The sequence below is a fragment of the Carica papaya genome, chromosome 1, assembly GCF_054855325.1.
Source record: "Carica papaya isolate Zhongbai chromosome 1, ASM5485532v1, whole genome shotgun sequence".
In the NCBI taxonomy this organism is placed as follows: domain Eukaryota; kingdom Viridiplantae; phylum Streptophyta; class Magnoliopsida; order Brassicales; family Caricaceae; genus Carica; species Carica papaya.
The window spans coordinates 30,151,077-30,168,201 of NC_142309.1; the positions used below are offsets into that span (position 1 = coordinate 30,151,077).

Below are 17,125 nucleotides of genomic sequence, written 5' to 3' on the forward strand. Positions count from 1 at the left end.
ATATGTGTCTATTGACATTATATCACAAACACAATAAAGTTTCACGTGCCCATATAAGCAATAATTTTGACCAAGGAAAAAAAACCCTATAACTAATATTTAATTTTTAGTATATGTAAATTTTTTGGATGTATTACCACTTTTATTTTAAAATAAAAACTATATGTGGGTCAATATATATATGTATGTATGTATTGAGAATGTTATGTCTTTAATTCATCATTAAAAAAGTAGGGAGAATTCCATTTTGTTTCAAGAAGTGGGTCAAGGCCCATTTTGTGGGTGTCGGTGCATCGCCTTCACATCTAATTCGTTCACCCACAACCTTTCACATTCACGCGTTTAACCCTTCATTATTATCACTCGAGTAGCTGTCCCCCTCAAAGCTTTCACATTTATGTGTACATATATATATATATATATATGCATGTTAAGAAATTTCCCTTTCAGTTTGTACAACTGGTTTTTCTTTAAATGAAAAAAGCTATGATTTTTATCTCTTGGACTGTATAAACGAATTTACTTTTAAGTCTGTAATGCTTGATTCTTAATTTAACAAAACTATTAAAATTATATATACTTTTGGGGATCAACCCATTTTAACCTTTTGTTAATTTGCATAGTTTGATGGGAAAACCAAGTGACATGTGATGGCTTTGTAAATAGATCTTTCGGAGTCCAAATGTTGGATCAAAAGATGGCGTAGACCTTAGCTGTCCAATGGAAAATATCCTATAAAAACTCTGCTACTTTTGAGCACCCACATGCCACTCTGAGAGTGAGGATCAGCCTAATTTTCTAGCTTCCCCGTTCCCACTCTCGTCCCCCTTTAATTTGCCCTACTCAACTATATGTCTCTTTGTTCCTTCTGATTTCTGTCTGGCTCATCAACTGAGGTATCTTTCTAACTGTTTATCCTCTTATATGATGTGGGAATTCTTTGTTTCAAGTTTCAATGGCAAAAGTCTTCATCTTTTCTTGTTTATATATTTTTTTTAATGTTTTTACTTGTTGAGTGTTCTTCATCCTCAAAGTTTATGGATCTGATTTTGCTTCTGCAAAAGTGACTGTTTATTTCTTGTTTCATATTTACTGATCGGCACTCTAGTTTGATGCTTCCTTGACTGACATGAGTGCAGTAGTTGTGATTCGCAGTCATTACTCTGCTTGTTTAGATCTAGATGTTCATTCTATTTCTCTTTTCTGCTGCTTTTCTACCATTTTCATCTGCAGAACCTTACTGGAGTTTGGAACTGTTATTTTTTTATTGGAAAAAAAAAAGAGGCCGAGAGGCTGTCAAGAAGAAAGAGAAAATAAAGAGAGTGAGATTAAAGAATATGTTTATCTTGGTCGTCATCAGTGAGAATTCTGTATTTTCAGTGGTTTAATGAGCGTGAAAGACAGCTTGATCTGGAACAGAATGACCCGATTATATGCATTTCCTCACACTTAAGTTTTGACCAACACTTCATATCCCCTTTGAGTTTTAATGTTTTCAGGCAATCAAGTTTGTACTTTTGTTTCGCTTTCTGAAACCTGTATTTGTTATCTTCAACTTATCATAGTTTTGTTTGATGGGCTCAACCTCTTTTATTGTTTTCAATTGTTGCTTTTCCAGTTGTGTATAATTATCTGGACTTTGGCTTCATGGCTACTGGGAAATATTCCCGGGTAGATGGGAGGAGGTCATCAGGTTATTGTTCAACAATTATTACAGTTGCACTTGTTGCAGTTTGTTTAGTTGGGGTATGGGCGCTTATGACTTCATCAGTTTCCTCAGTTCAGAACTCAGACGTGCCATCCGAGGAAACTACACATGAGGTCAAGCATACAGTTGAAGAGAGTGATTCTAAGTCTTTTAAAGACAACTCTGATAGTTTGCCAGACGATGCGACAAAAGAAGATAGCCCTGAGGAGAAAGTAGCATCAGGCACCACTGACGAGGAAAATTCAGCTGAGCAAAAGCCAGATGAAATTTCTTTGAGGGGAGATTCTGACGAGAAGACTGAATCCCAAGAGGAACAAAAAAATCTGAGTGAAAATGATGGAAATGAAAAAACTGAAGATGGAGAATCGAGTTCAGGGGATGGAGAGAGAAATTCAGAAACTGGAGAAGGAGAAAGCGGGGGAGGGAATGAAAAAGAGCAAACTGAACTGGAGGAGAAACCAGGTGAAAATAAATCTGAGTTAGATGAGGATGAGAAGAACACAGAGGTAGGGGAGAGTTCAGATGGAATAAAGCAGGATGATGAAAAGGCTAGTGAAACGGAGGAAAATCCAGAGTCTTCAGAGCAAAACAACAGGGAGACTAACAGTGAAAGTGAAGGAAGTGATAAGGCTTCAGGTGAGCTTTTTCCTGCTGGTGCCCAAGCAGAGCTTTTAAAAGAATCTAATACTGATAGTGGGTCGTGGTCAACTCAAGCAGTGGAGTCACAGAACGAGAAGAAATCACAAGAGTCATTGATATCTAACAATCAAAATGGCTCTGGGTGGAAACTGTGCAATACCACTGCTGGGCCAGATTACATCCCCTGCCTCGACAACTGGCAGACTATTAAAAAGCTTCACAGTACGAAACACTATGAACATCGAGAGAGGCACTGTCCTGATGAAGCTCCTAGCTGTCTTGTTCCTCTGCCCGAAGGATATAAGCAGTCAATTAAGTGGCCTAAAAGCAGGGAAAAGGTTGATAACATTTTTGGTGATTGAACATCTAGTTTGGTTTTGGTTATAACTGTCATTCTTTTGTCTGATGCAGATATGGTACTACAACATTCCCCACACCAAGCTTGCACAGGTAAAGGGGCACCAAAACTGGGTCAAAGTTACTGGTGAATACCTTACTTTCCCTGGTGGTGGAACTCAGTTTAAACATGGTGCTCTTCATTACATTGATTTCATTGAGAATGTGAGTAATCTTCAGTTTTTCATTTTGAAATGTCATTTTCATACAATGTTAAGTTGCTTTTATTCTGCCAGATGTTTATTCACTTTTGTAAAAAGGATGAGCTTTTTTACAATAGTTCTTTGTTCTACTGTGAATATATTTATTTCTATTGTTTATTTGTTTACACACTATGAATGCGACTCTTGTAGATTTTCCTCATTGTGTTCTAGATTACAAGCAAACACGTTTTTGCATAGGCATTTTCATGACTGTGTGTATAAATTATATCCTTGAGTCTGTCTCAATAGTAGTTGAATATTTATGAATGACAGAATTTATGTTAGATTGGCAATATATAAATTATGTCTTCTGATTTTTTAGGTAGTTTTGCACTTTAGCTTTTGTCTTTTCTTGCATCACTACTCAGCAACTATAACATATATTTCCTATTTGTATATGCAGTTGCTTCCTGATATTGCATGGGGAAACAGGACTCGTGTGATATTGGATGTTGGGTGTGGTGTAGCCAGTTTTGGAGGTTATCTTTTTGAAAAAGATGTTCTTGCAATGTCATTTGCTCCCAAGGATGAGCATGAGGCCCAAGTTCAGTTTGCACTTGAACGTGGAATTCCTGCCATATCATCTGTTATGGGAACCAAGAGGCTGCCTTTCCCTAGTTCTGTCTTTGACGTTGTCCACTGTGCACGTTGCAGGGTTCCTTGGCATATTGAAGGTGACTTCTTCACTTAAGTTCCGAATGTTTGTTTGGTTTACAGTGATTGCAAGTTAAATTATCTCTGATTTGGAGAAAACTTTTCACAAAACATGCAGGTGGCAAACTTCTCTTAGAACTGAATCGCGTCTTGCGACCTGGTGGTTACTTTGTCTGGTCTGCTACTCCAGTTTACCAAAAGCTTCCAGAAGATATTGGCATTTGGAAAGGTCCATATACTTTTATCCATGTGTACAATTTCTCTTCAGAGTAGTTTTATATCGACCAGAAGCACAGTGGATTTGTCTCATCATAATTACAATTTGGGATGACATTTTATTTTAACATGTCTGTTCTTCTTTTCTCTGTCTTGATGGCAGCAATGTCTAAGCTAACAAAGTCAATCTGCTGGAAACTGGTGGTGGTTGGAAAGGACCAACTGAATGGTGTTGGTGCGGCAATATTTCAAAAGCCAACTTCCAATAAGTGCTACAAGAAAAGGCCTCAAAATGAGCCTCCACTTTGTGAAGAATCCGACGATTCTAATGCTGCCTGGTATATTCATCTTTCAAGTATTAATGTTTGCACGTTCATATCCTCTGGCTTAAATTCTATGCATAATGCAGAATTTCATAAACTAATAGAGTGCTGAAACAAGTACTCAGAAATTAGGTAGATATGATGCTTCTCTTACAGCCATGTTCTATTCTGGATGCAAATAATTTTAGAAAGCAAGAAACCTGCATACCTGGAAAATTCATTATCTATGGGAATGCCAATAATGTTTCTCCACCTTGTGATATTGAGGGGATGACATTGCATCTCTTTTTATCACCAAGAGAAAAGTACAATTTTCAAATATTATTATTTACACAGGCAGTTGATTTTCTCTTCTGTGTCATTCAGTTGCACAATGAATGGCAGACTTTGAGCAAGCTATATTTTTTGCGCTACACCTGTGTAAATTCCAACTATAAAAACTCCTATGAAATGTATTTGTCTGAGTATTATAAGTTAATTTTCAGAGAAATGCTTCGGAGAGCTAAGAACAGTTTAATTTATTCAGGGTAGCAAACCATGGTATCTCTGCCTGGTTGATAGATATGATTAGCACTTGAGAGGTTGCAAGAAGTAGGATTTAAGGGGATAAGCATCTCCATTTTTGTTCTAATTTTTGTTAAATAACAATGTCGTATTAATATGAACGCAGTCTTTTTTATTTTAGAATTGCAAAAAGACTATTTTTATTTCACAGTTGCAAAAAGGAATAAATATTTGGAATGTGAGAATACTGTTATTACCCAGTCTCTGAAAAAGGTATTTCCATAGCTTTCTGTTTTATTTTAGAATTGCAAAAAGACTATTTTTATTTCACAGTTGCAAAAAGGAATAAATATTTGGAAACGTGAGAATACTGTTATTACCCAGTCTCTGAAAAAGGTATTTCCACAGCTTTCTGTATCAAGCTATCAATTGCATGAAGAAGTATCTGATCCACTATTGAATAACTCACTGCAATGAAAGAGTATTCTAGTGTTACAAACGAGAGAGTCTGATTTTCAATTGACTATATGTGTTTTCATTGGTGTGCATCTTCAGGAATGTACCACTTCAGGCATGCATGCATAAAGTGCCAGAAGATGCGTCAAAGCGAGGAGCTTCTTGGCCCGAGCAATGGCCACTGCGGTTGGAGAGACCACCCTACTGGTTGAATTCTCAAGTAGGAGTTTATGGGAAAGCAGCTCCAGAAGATTTTGCTGCTGACTACAAGCACTGGAAAAATGTTGTTTCAGAATCTTATTTGAATGGGATGGGAATCAGTTGGTCTTCCGTAAGGAATGTCATGGACATGAGAGCTGTATATGGAGGGTAAGCAATTTTGCACATTTCATTCCCTTTTTTCCTAATCACGATTGCTAGCATCTCTAGAAGATTCTTTTTTCTAGAGCACCTGGGTACATGAATGTAACCGTTGGCCAGTCTCTCTGTGCTATGAATTACTTTCTGGTGGCTCAGAGAAAATTAGTAGGTGGGAATATCCCTGTTATCCCACACCATAGTCTGCACAAGATGGTGGCATACCATTCTTATTTGGTGAATGATGATAGACATCCTTCATAGCTTTGTTTCGTTCATGTTGGCTTTGTTTTTTTTTTTCTATTTTTCGTGGTTTAGTTAGAAAGAGAGAAGCTTTTTCCTCGAGGAAAAAAAAAGAATTAAATATAGAAGCTTTTGCAACAAATCTTAACTTTTTATTATGCTTTAATTTGATGGTTAGGTTTGCTGCAGCACTGAAGGACATGAAAGTATGGGTCATGAATGTTGTTCCAATTGATTCACCTGACACACTTCCTATAATATATGAACGGGGCTTATTTGGAATATATCATGATTGGTGTGCATCATTCAGTACCTACCCCAGAACTTATGATCTTCTTCATGCTGATCATCTCTTCTCCAGTCTCAAGAAAAGGTAGAAATTTTTTCTTTTCTGTGAATAGGTCCTTGACTAAGATGCTTCTTTGGTTGCTTTGATCTGAAATGCTATTTGCTTTTGGGAGCAGATGCAATTTAGTGCCTGTAATTGCAGAAGTTGATAGGATTTTGAGGCCAGAAGGAAAGCTGATCGTGAGGGACAATGTTGAAACAATCAGTGAGATTGAGAGTGTGGCAAAATCTCTGAAGTGGGAAATCCGAATGATCTATTCAAAAGATAAGGAAGGGTTGCTTTGCGTTCAAAAGAAATGGTGGCGTCCCACAGAGGCTGTAATGATACCATCAGCCATTAGTTAGAGATGATGTTTCGGTCAGTTTAACTGTCAAAAGTTGCCACACTGGTCGAAATAGCGTGTTAGGTATTCATTCCATTTCACAAGAATTTCGATATAATCAGTAATGTAGCAATTCCATTTTGAAATGTAAAATTACAATGGCTGATTATTCTTTTAGCCATCTTATTAAAGTAGCATAGGAGGGTTTATCATATCATTATGTTAGGAAAGTCAAATGTACTCTTGATTTGTTAACTCATCATCCCTGGAAATGTATACTAAAAGTGTTCCAAGAATTTGTCATTTCTTCTGTGCAAATTCTCTATCCATTCAACTCCAACTGTTCCTGTGTATCCGGTTCCCAAGATTTAAATATAATTCCTTCATATGGCATTCTGCGCTACCCAAAGGTTGGATTCTGGTATCAAGAATATATACATCTATATTTATGTTTTTATATTATAAGGAACTCTGGCCAAATGAATCTGGGATCTTTTGGTAATGTCTGGGGAATCGTTATTTGTTAGTCTCCTGCTAGGGACAGCGGAAGCATGGTCCTTATCTTTCACATTTGGATGAGCATGGTTTCAGGCAACTACAAGTGATAAGAAACATATTAAACTGAACCTGCTCTTGTAACATATGGAATATGAGAACTTGAAATAAAAACTGTCTCCTGTGAAAGTTAGTATCTTGCTTGTGAGTTCGTCCAGATGAGCAGTTGGGAAAACAAATTCCATGGTTCCAAACATTTCTGTAATGTTATATTATTAGACGATGTAATTTTATAGCACTAAAGGGTTTATAGAAACCAAATTTAGTCAATAAGACAGACCACAATGAGTGAGTGAGAATTAAGGTCCCAACCACTTTGAGAGGAAGGGACGCACTACACCTGCTTCCAGCTCCTCTTGTTCAAAAACATCCCTATGTATGTATAGGACTATCTTTCTCCCGACAATCTTCCAGCCTACCAGTTGTTTAATATATAGGGTAGGCAGCATATATGTATATACTTTGGTTAAGTGAGCTTTTCTTCTTTGTTAAGGGGCAGTGAAAACTCCAACCGACCCTTTTGATTATACACCAATGTCTTAAACTTTAGGTCCTTTCTTCGTGGTTGGACCTTTGATTACTTTTTAAAAAGTACCCTGTTTGTTTGCTTCAATAAACTCTGTTTGCTTTTTTCAGATTAGTATCATATTATCTTACTGATAAAATTTTGAATCTTTTATCCTAAAAAACTCTCTTTGTTGGCAAAGTAGCATACAAAAGTTTCAAGATGTTTCTTTTAATTGGACTGCGCTTAAAGCTTGTTCCATTTTTTCTTGCTTAAAATTTGTTTAGTTAGCTTCTGAGCCATATGCATATAATGGAAAGATCACACTCCTCATGTTTGCATGATTGAGGTTTAAGATAATAATAGTTGGTGGGTTTAGGATCTCTGTTACAAGGCTTCACTGGCAAATTTTATATTTAAAATTTCACTAGTTTTTATAAAGCTTTGCATCCGTGCAAATACATATATATATATACACACACACACACACACAAGCATGCACTTGTTTTTTTAACCTAAAATAAATGCAATGCACGTAATTATTAAATTAAGACTATCAAGTAGGGTTCTTGACTTTGAATGGCAAAGATGCATGCATGTGGACATTACATCATTAATAAATCACTTCTTTTCTGGGTCTTGTGAAGAAATATGAAAAAAAGAAAATGGGGTTTTCTGAGAAGTTAGTTGATAGGAATTGGGAGTTGCTTAGAATATGGAATTAATTCATTTTTATCTTTAATATAGATTACTTATTTGGGAATGATACAGCAAAAGGGTTATGCATCCTAGCTGATGATGTTATTCAGAGGGCATGAACACCATGAGGTGAGTCGATATATATATATATATATATATATATATATATACTAGATAGACTAATCAAATTAAATATATATGGTTGTTTTTGTTGCTCTTACTTTCATATACTATATTATGTAGTTAGTCGCACTAGTTATTAAATGATTTGAACAAAGTCTGACAGCAAAAAGTTGTTAACTGCAGACTAGAGAGATTAAAGAATTCTAAACTAATGAGTATTCAAATATTTAATCCCTCAAGCTTCAGACACTCAGATTCTACTTCCTAAGAGACAATGAGAGCAACAACATGAGCTGCTTAATAGTTTATAAATATAAAAGTACCCATTGTCTGCCATTTACACACCTTTCCTCAAACAAACAAGTTGGCAATCTCCCTACATTACTCAACATGTCTGCTTCTGCAAACCTTCTAAAGCCACTTATCTTTAGGGTGGTCTCTCTACTCACCTCATCAGAATTGTTTCAACAATGTCAGTTTCTTGCAGGAACAAGTGCTTTCTCTTCACTCTTCTTGCTCTCCTTGTTTTCTCCGAGGCAGCGAGACCCCCTAAGGCGTATTGGGAACAAATGCTCCCCAAGAAGCTCCCAACTCCTTCCTCATCTCCATCCAAAGGCACCAATGCCGTACAAACATCATCTTCAACCATCCTCAAGGCTGATACAACTCTCTCTTCTTCAGATGGAAAGGTCTAGCTTAATTATGCTTGACCACTTCTGATTCTACATATCTCTAACTGTAGATTATGGCTCCTTTGAGACTGCATATATTGGCACAAGAGGGATTGGTGAAGAGTTCTGTATAACAGTCTTCACAGCTATCTGTATCTATTAATCTCCCAACATCTTGTAGATTTCTTCGATGTACGGATACATTCTATTTGTAAAGAGGATATAGTACAGATTTTCTTGATAGGCGGATAAATTTTGCAATTGGTGATTTGATCAGGATGGAAGAATGAATGAGTCAGTCAATACACAATAAAGTGAGCTTTTGTTATATGTTTCTTGAGAAGGTGGATTTCTCTTTGCCTTTAATAGTAAATTCTTCCATATGTAATACTCCATAAGTAACTGTAATTTCTCTCTATATTATAGTAATTGAACAGAAAGCAATGAAGTCTTGAATTTCTTACCATGTTAACTAACATTTATTGATCCATTCAAAAACATTAAAAAATTGAAGTGAGGCAGCTGGTCTAATTGAAATTCATTTAGCATTCTTTTTGAAAAAATAGTATTTAGTTTTATGTGAGTAGATCAATTTAACTTCCAAAACATGCAATTTTCTTGACAGAAAAAGGTTTCCTATTTCATTTGAATCTATTGATTAATCATTTTGATCAAGTCTATTTCCAAAGTTTCTCAATAAATTCAAGAGTTGATCAAGCCCATTACACATATTCAAAGGCTTAATAAAACCAGTTACATTGTTTTTAGTCTCTTGAGTTAATTCATAAATTCATGCGAGATTGAGGCACCTGATTTGCATAATCGCATTACAAAAAGTATTGAATTGACATAATTCCATCATAAAACATAATTCTTTTGGACTGATATGCTTGACAAACTAAATAATTGACATACTGATTAAGAGTTAACAAGAGCAAGAATCCCTTATATTTGGCAAACAGGATATGAACATTCACGTGATTAGACAAAGTTCACCAGCACCTGATTTAAGACATGTACATAATGCATCTGTAATACATTACTACTAAAAGCCTCCATTTCATAAAAGATTTTCTGGATATCCACAGCTACAATGAAAGGCAGTCTCCGACAAGATGGAGAGCCCACAAGCAATCAGTTACCGGTTAAATATGCTTTTGAAGTAAAGCCATGGACAAAACTACACCAAGCTACCCCACTACCAGAGTCTTTCTATAAAACCTAAAACACTGATATAAACAACTCCTACATGCATTGCAAGGCCCCACCAAATCATTGAACTCTACACATCAAACGTCAATCTTAGTTGTGAGCTCCTTGATCGGCTATCCTAACCAAGCTTTTTAGTCATCCAAAAGTCCAAACTCCACAATGGACCTTCAAACAACCAACAAAAAGAACTATACAGAATGTGCACACATTTCTTGTCCTACTTACATTGGTGAAGAAGGCACACATTCAACAAAAGAACATTGAACTCGATACGTTTTCCTTCAATCTGGGCAGTTGTGGCACTGCAACAGCTCCAGCAGTTGTTGTTCCTCCATGACTCGAGGATGTCTCAGAAGCATCTTCAAACTTAATAAACTGTCCCATCTGGGTGGCTGCCAGATGAGCATAGCATACAGGTGCAACTGCATGAAGATATATCAAAACATCAAGATACCATGAAATATCGAAATCTTAAATTAATGTAGAGAATGTTATTTGATCCCATATGCAATTTTAAAATAAACTTAGTTTACCTACAGAAATGGCAGTTGTGCTTCTTTGATATCTGAAATAACCAAATTTAAAATCAGGATCTAGTCATGAATTTTACATACATCACTCATGCTCAACTCAAATATGCACTTACACATAAGATAGTGAATGAACTAGCTCTTGGAGATCATCTGCAGAGAAGCCAATCTCATCTAACAGAACATGATAGTGTGTAGGCCTTGTAGTTCCCTGAGAAAAAAATGGAAAACCAATCAACAAAATTGTGGTATGTACTCATGTCAATTACAAATCAAAATCAAGAAACAATGAAGCTTACAATCATGCCAGCATGAGCACATAGATAAAAATCGTTGTTTCGTGGATGACAAATTTTACTGTCAATAACAGTTCCTGCAGAAGCAAAGACAACAGAGGTCATTCATCACCAAAACCATAGAAAACTAGCCTAAAGGTAAAAGAAATTGTAAGGTTTACCAGGTGGAACATTATCTGGGGAGCCAGACTGGAAAAATTTCGTATGATGGTTCTTCTGTGCAATGATCACCAAGAACTTTGGGGACCAGGATTCATCAAGAAATTTACAGGCCTATGTCAAGAAAGTTTTACTCATCCATATTAATCGTGAAATCATTAATCTATTTTCTTAGTAGTTAAAGAGATTTCACAGCTCAATACACAAGGAGTGTTACCTCAATAATTTGATCAAGTTCGATGTTAAGAACTTGATTGAATTGTGACTCACTTACTCCATCCCTACAAGCCAAAAGATGATACTCATCAACAGGGGAGAATTAAAACATGTCTGCATGCATAAAACTTACACCATATTAAAGACAACTTAACAACATGCATCCCACCTAAATAGAGTTTGTTGGAATCAGATAAAATTAGACTGAAAAAATTGGTATAGACAAACTAAAGAACAATTGTCATAGCACCACAAAAATAAGAATTAACAAATAATACTAACTATTTTTTAAACGAAAGAAATTAAACAAATTACTTTACAATGTCTGCCAACCAAAGAAAATAGCCTGTTCCACCATACTAAAGATGCCTTCCCAAGGTCTAAGGCAAAAAAAATATATACCTGAATATGATGATCTGATCAGGTTTTCTTTTCCCAGAACTCGTATAGAAGTCCAGCAGCAGCTCCCTGAAATATGAAAATGTATTTTTTCAAGAAAAAGGAAATACGAAAATATGGATTTGAAGACCAACATTAGAGAACATTAACTTGTATAGTAAATGATTGAGATAAAAACAAACAAACATTTGGCAGGGAATTGATCTCATCTGAAATTCAATACATAGGCTATAAAATTCTCACCTTTAAAACATAGAAAAATCATTTTAGTTTAAAAACAAGTATCAATCAAATATATTTATTTTCAATTCAATAAAAGTTGCCAAGTTTCCCAGACAAAAAACCACAAAAATACAATCCAATAACTTGCTACAGTAAAAAAATTTGAGAAATAAAAGAACAAAATACAGTGCAAAAACTTGTAAGTAAAAAAACGTGGAGAAATAAACTAGAAAACATATATGTGAGGAATTTATCTGAATGATAGATACCATACACCACTTCCCCACAAAATGGGAAAAAAACTTCAAAAGAAATTTCTCACGGAAAGTAATAAACACAATTGTTTTCAATTCAATTTAAAGCATTATGGAAAGGAATCCTACCTCATGATACCATCATCCTCAGTCTCCGACACTCGCTTGAAAAGAGAATCAATCATTTCAACCTTGGGGGACTGTGTACGCACAGAAGCTCTATATCGTGAGATCAATGGCCACTGCCTAGAGCTGACAACCTACAAGCCACAATAGGAAAAGTACCCAAAGCTATAGTTAGAAACAAGAAAACTCTATCGGAGGAATCTGAATCAGCACGATAGACATAATCACCTGATACTATTAACAAAACACCAAGCTTAAAAGGAAAAACATCTTACTGCTGCAATTGATGGAACATCAGATTGCCCAGGAGAGCCGTGTGAAACATCCATCCCAAGGATGATAGTAGGAGCCTTTGAAACAATAGGGATTGCAGGAGAATGTTCAATTGCTAATATTGAATTCAATCCACCAAGCTGCAAATTAAGATACCAGATATTCAGATTGGACATCACAAGAAGAGAACTACACAACAGTTTCATTTCAAATCAACTACATAAACAAAGAATTAGAAGAAAAAGGTCTGGAAGCTTACCTTTGCATTGATCTTCAGTAAAACATTAGTGAGATATTGGTCATTGACCCTTGTGGGAGCAATGCATTGAGTGACTATACCAAATTCAGCAAGATTCTTCCGTTTCCAAGGACCTAGAAAAGATTTTAGCCATCAGCCAACCCAAATCATTTAGCACTTCTATAACACCCAAAAAAAAATTGACAATTGGATAAATTAACCATAAATGTCACAGTTCTTTCTCTCAGGAAGTAAGCAAAGAAGGAACTCAGGAGCCCCTGGAAGTTTAGCTTGTATTTCCTCAAACATCTTCTCCACTCTAACCAAAGCTGGGGCTCGTCTAAACTGATGACTTTCTTCAAAAACCTCAAATGGAGGTTCTAGGCGCTATAGGAAAGAGAGAAGAAGACTTAAAGTCAGCTATTTTTCCCTCACCATTACAAGATATGAATAGAAGAGCTTACAATTCCTTTCATTTCTCCACATTTTATTAGATCTCGCACAAGACCACGAATATCACAACGTGCCGAGAAATTCACAACTGCCCATCTTTCAATCTTAGTTGGTTCCGCGAGTTTCTGCAAATCATTAAAACCTGTTGTGAGTAACTATCCAAATAAAAACTAAAAACAGAGAGGGAAGAAGAGGAAATGTAAACCTTATTATTGAAATTCCAACGCCCATTTCGAGGAAAGAAATCTTCCCCATTGCCCACTTTTAACTGTTACACAAACAAAAGAGAATTCTTCTAAAGCAAATACCAAAAGTTCATGTTATCAGATATCGACAAGATAAATAAAGAACTCTTCAAAAAAAAATAAATAAATAAAGGAAGAGAACACACATAAATACATACCCTGGGAGCTGGCAGAACACGGCCTTCAATTTGAGTAAAGTTCGTACTGATTGAGATGCCACATTGCCGGAGCATAGGTTCAGAACCATAATTGCTGTTTCTCAAAGCCTGAAATAAACCATACGACACAAAACAAAAAAATATATATATCAAATATTCAATTAAATCTTCATAGGTTCAGGGACCACAGTTGCTACTTCTCAAAGCCTGTGAGGAAGAATTATGATACAAGCTAAGGAATGAAGACACCTACAATAGATAAAGCATTCATCCGTTCCTGTGGCTTCTGCCTTGATTTCTCCACTAGCGAAGCTCTTTGGAGAGTTGAAAGTGCTTTTGTGTATCGCTGCAAGGGCACCAAAGAGCAAAGCTACAAGTGCAAAACACAAACAATGTTACTAACAACTGCTAATTGTTCACATAAATTTTAGCCCATTGAACTGAGGTACATCAACCTACCTCAAGTGGGATAAAAGTGGGGCGTTTCGGCTTTCCAACATTAATGCAAGGCAAATCACCAGAGTACCTCAACTCTATACCACGAGTATTAACAAAGTAATCATACACAGTCACTTCAGCTTCTTCCCCATTATCATCCTTCCTATTCTTCAATACAAACCTAAATCACAAACCCAATAAACCAATTATATGTCAATATATGTGATATGGAAGTGAAACTGTACCATACCAATATGAAAGGTAGGCATAAAAGATAATATCAATTCAAAAATTTTCAAATATAGCAACACCAGAAACAACATACGTTTGCTCCTTGCATGGTCTCTCACTCAAACCAGTTATTTTGTATTCCTGATTTGAGGGATTGGCCTTGATCCTCAAATTTTTCAGTGTTCTTTTAGCCTACCAATGAATATGGTCAATAGATTCACATGGGAAAATTCAACTAGTAGATACCAATATAGAGAAATGCCAACTACCTTTGACCAATCAATGGAGTAGGGATCTCTGACATTTTGATTCTCAATTAAGAAATCCACCACAGGCCCAGGCCGTATTATCATTGTAGTTGACACATCTGAGAAGAAAAGCAACAGCTCATGAAAAATGAAATGAGACATGAACACGTAGAAACCAAGTTTAGCATTGTTACCAATATTTAAAGACAAGCCTCCCTGAGAGGCCCTGAAGCTTGAATGAAATCCTCTACAACCTAAGACACCACCACCCACATCCGCGAAGTTCTTCGGATCATTATGAAAGAAAGACTGCCTAACAAGAAGGCATCCTCTGCAATAGTCCAGATATTGTAAGAATTCATATAGATTTCAGCCACAAATAAAAGGAATATATAAACAGCAACACTCACTGTCTTGATGCATGTTGCCGTAATATTATATCCAGAACCCTCAAGGCTTCTTGTGAATTTTCCGATTCCTGTCCACGCAATGCATTTGCAATAGCCTGCATGGGAATCTTTGCAGCAAAGCTAATTTCAACCCTAAAAGTTTTGGATTGGTAGGGCCTTCTAAGCCTTTTCCTGTCGGTCTCATTAGGACTTGCATCTCCACCTGGGCTACCAAGCCCATTATTCCTACATAGAAGGTAAAATAAGACAAGAAGCACCAAGACTAGGAAGGAACAAAAAACAGATTCATCAATAATCCACCTGCTAGAGGTAATTTCTTCAAGCACAACAGTGAATTCAAGTTTGTTACGCGGAAGGGGACCAGCAGAGAATAAGCTCTTCTCTCCATCATAAGCAAAGTTTTTACCGTCTAACTCGCTATGATAAGTCTCTTGCACCTTATCAATCAATTTTCTTCCCACACCCTTGCCCTCTACAGGGCGGCCATCTTCATATTTGAGAGCAACCTGTGGAATAAAATCTATAAGGAAACTGAATTTATCACAGGCTTGAGTTAGAAAAGATTTACCACTTTAGAAGGGCGAAGAGACATGGCATACACTGTAATGGTAGAAGTGACCCTCCACACTAGAAACGTTAACTTTGAAATGATTTGTAAGCAACTGGATCTTCTGCCCTTTGGACCCAACCCCACGTCTAGCCATTGGCACCCGCGTAACCTTTTTCTTTTCAGGCTCCACTTTCACTGGAGTTACGTCTGGTGGGATAACAGCAGGGGGAGGAGGTAGCATGTCCTGAGCCCCATTTCCTTCATGTGCCCCATTTCCTTCCATATCCTACACTCATAAGACAAAACGTTAAAGAGAATGGAGAGTAAAATACATATTTGCAAGCATCTGATAATAAGGAGATGCTCACTAGAAAAAATCACATGCTTTTCGGATGAATAAAAAGAAGAGAAACAGATCTATCACTTCAACCACTGACGTTTACAGATAAACCAACCACCATGCATAAAGCACGCAATGTACATGCATCAAGGCACCTATATTTTAACTATCATAGGAGACAAACGGGAAGGGATAGTACATATATTCAAACATCTAACAACACAAAAAAGTGGCGACAAAAAAAAGCAGACACGCTTTGCAACGAACAGAGAGAGCACCAAATTTACTAATCCGTGTATTTAACAAGCACCCAACAAATCAACAAAAGCATACAACTCACAATGTCAGCGACCATATACCTAGGAATGTATATTTCAAGCATTTGAGAAACATGCACAGCAACTGCAAATATCAAACGAAATCAACCATCAACTGAAGCGAATCGTACCAACCTAGGCGACTTACAGCGCAATCGCGTCGATTCCGAAGGCAGAGAAGGAGTTGATGATAGCTTCGAGCGGTGAGACGGAGGTCGCAGAGAGTTAGGTCAGAGAGACGTTGGGGAGGTTGCCGTCAGCCGCTAGAAAACATGGGAGTGCAAGTGTGATTTTTTGGATTCTTCTGCCATGTGGAAAGGAGAAAATGAAGTATTTATGCCCCTACTTAGGGTTCATAGAATTTCTTTTTTTTCTTTTATTTATTTTTCTCCCGCGTGGGCTTGTAGAAACTTTTAATCCATTACTACTCTGGGCCCAATAAGGCTATATTTTATATTCTCATTTAATTAAATATTATTTTTTTAGTAAATGGTATTCTTAAAAAATAATCTTAATAAAGTAAGAAAAATTAAGTTTATCATATATTTAAAAATACCTCGTAAATAACCAATATATAATAAAGTAGTAAATCATAAAGTATTTAATTAAAACGCATATTTTTGTTAGTTAAAAATTAAACTATTGTAGTTGTCCAAGCATATTTTTTAAGCAATTTCCAAGTTTATTTTTTGAGAAAATTAAAATTTATATTAATGATGCAAATATTCCAAATACCATTAAAGAAAATTGGGTTTTTAAATACTTTATTGGTATTTATGTATGTAATAAATTTCATTTGTCGTCGCATGCATCACCATATCTCATGCAACTTTTAATTTACATTATCCTATTATTTATAAAGTGAATTTAATATCAAGACAAAAAAA

The 17,125-nt window shown here is 36.2% G+C and overlaps 2 protein-coding genes across 5 annotated transcripts; one reads left to right on the forward strand and one right to left on the reverse strand.

The window, feature by feature from the left end:
• The first annotated feature begins 578 nt into the window (after positions 1-578).
• On the forward strand, positions 579-6,673 carry LOC110818142 (putative methyltransferase PMT24). The gene is made up of 9 exons (XM_022046906.2): positions 579-896; positions 1,619-2,685; positions 2,759-2,908; positions 3,350-3,620; positions 3,719-3,829; positions 3,980-4,154; positions 5,199-5,468; positions 5,878-6,072; positions 6,164-6,673. Exons 2-9 carry the CDS (start codon positions 1,648-1,650, stop codon positions 6,390-6,392), a joined length of 2,439 nt encoding a protein of 812 aa, XP_021902598.2. The 5' UTR covers positions 579-896; positions 1,619-1,647; the 3' UTR covers positions 6,393-6,673.
• A 3,289-nt stretch (positions 6,674-9,962) lies between these two features.
• Positions 9,963-16,559, reverse strand: LOC110818141 (protein argonaute 4-like). Of its 4 annotated transcripts, none has more exons than XM_022046902.2 (23): positions 16,387-16,559; positions 15,631-15,867; positions 15,332-15,537; positions 15,032-15,256; positions 14,816-14,952; positions 14,643-14,740; positions 14,468-14,565; positions 14,164-14,323; positions 13,958-14,074; positions 13,705-13,812; positions 13,507-13,569; positions 13,313-13,426; positions 13,070-13,235; positions 12,870-12,982; positions 12,613-12,750; positions 12,341-12,471; positions 11,739-11,804; positions 11,338-11,401; positions 11,123-11,234; positions 10,965-11,038; positions 10,782-10,876; positions 10,669-10,700; positions 9,963-10,557 (listed from the first exon to the last, which is right to left on the reverse strand). In XM_022046902.2, exons 2-23 carry the CDS (start codon positions 15,862-15,864, stop codon positions 10,382-10,384), a joined length of 2,727 nt encoding a protein of 908 aa, XP_021902594.1. In that variant the 5' UTR covers positions 15,865-15,867; positions 16,387-16,559; the 3' UTR covers positions 9,963-10,381. The 4 variants fall into 4 exon arrangements, with proteins under 4 accessions (XP_021902594.1, XP_021902595.1, XP_021902596.1 ...); XM_022046903.2 differs by having other exon boundaries at positions 16,374-16,559; XM_022046904.2 differs by having other exon boundaries at positions 16,370-16,559.
• Positions 16,560-17,125: the final 566 nt, after the last annotated feature.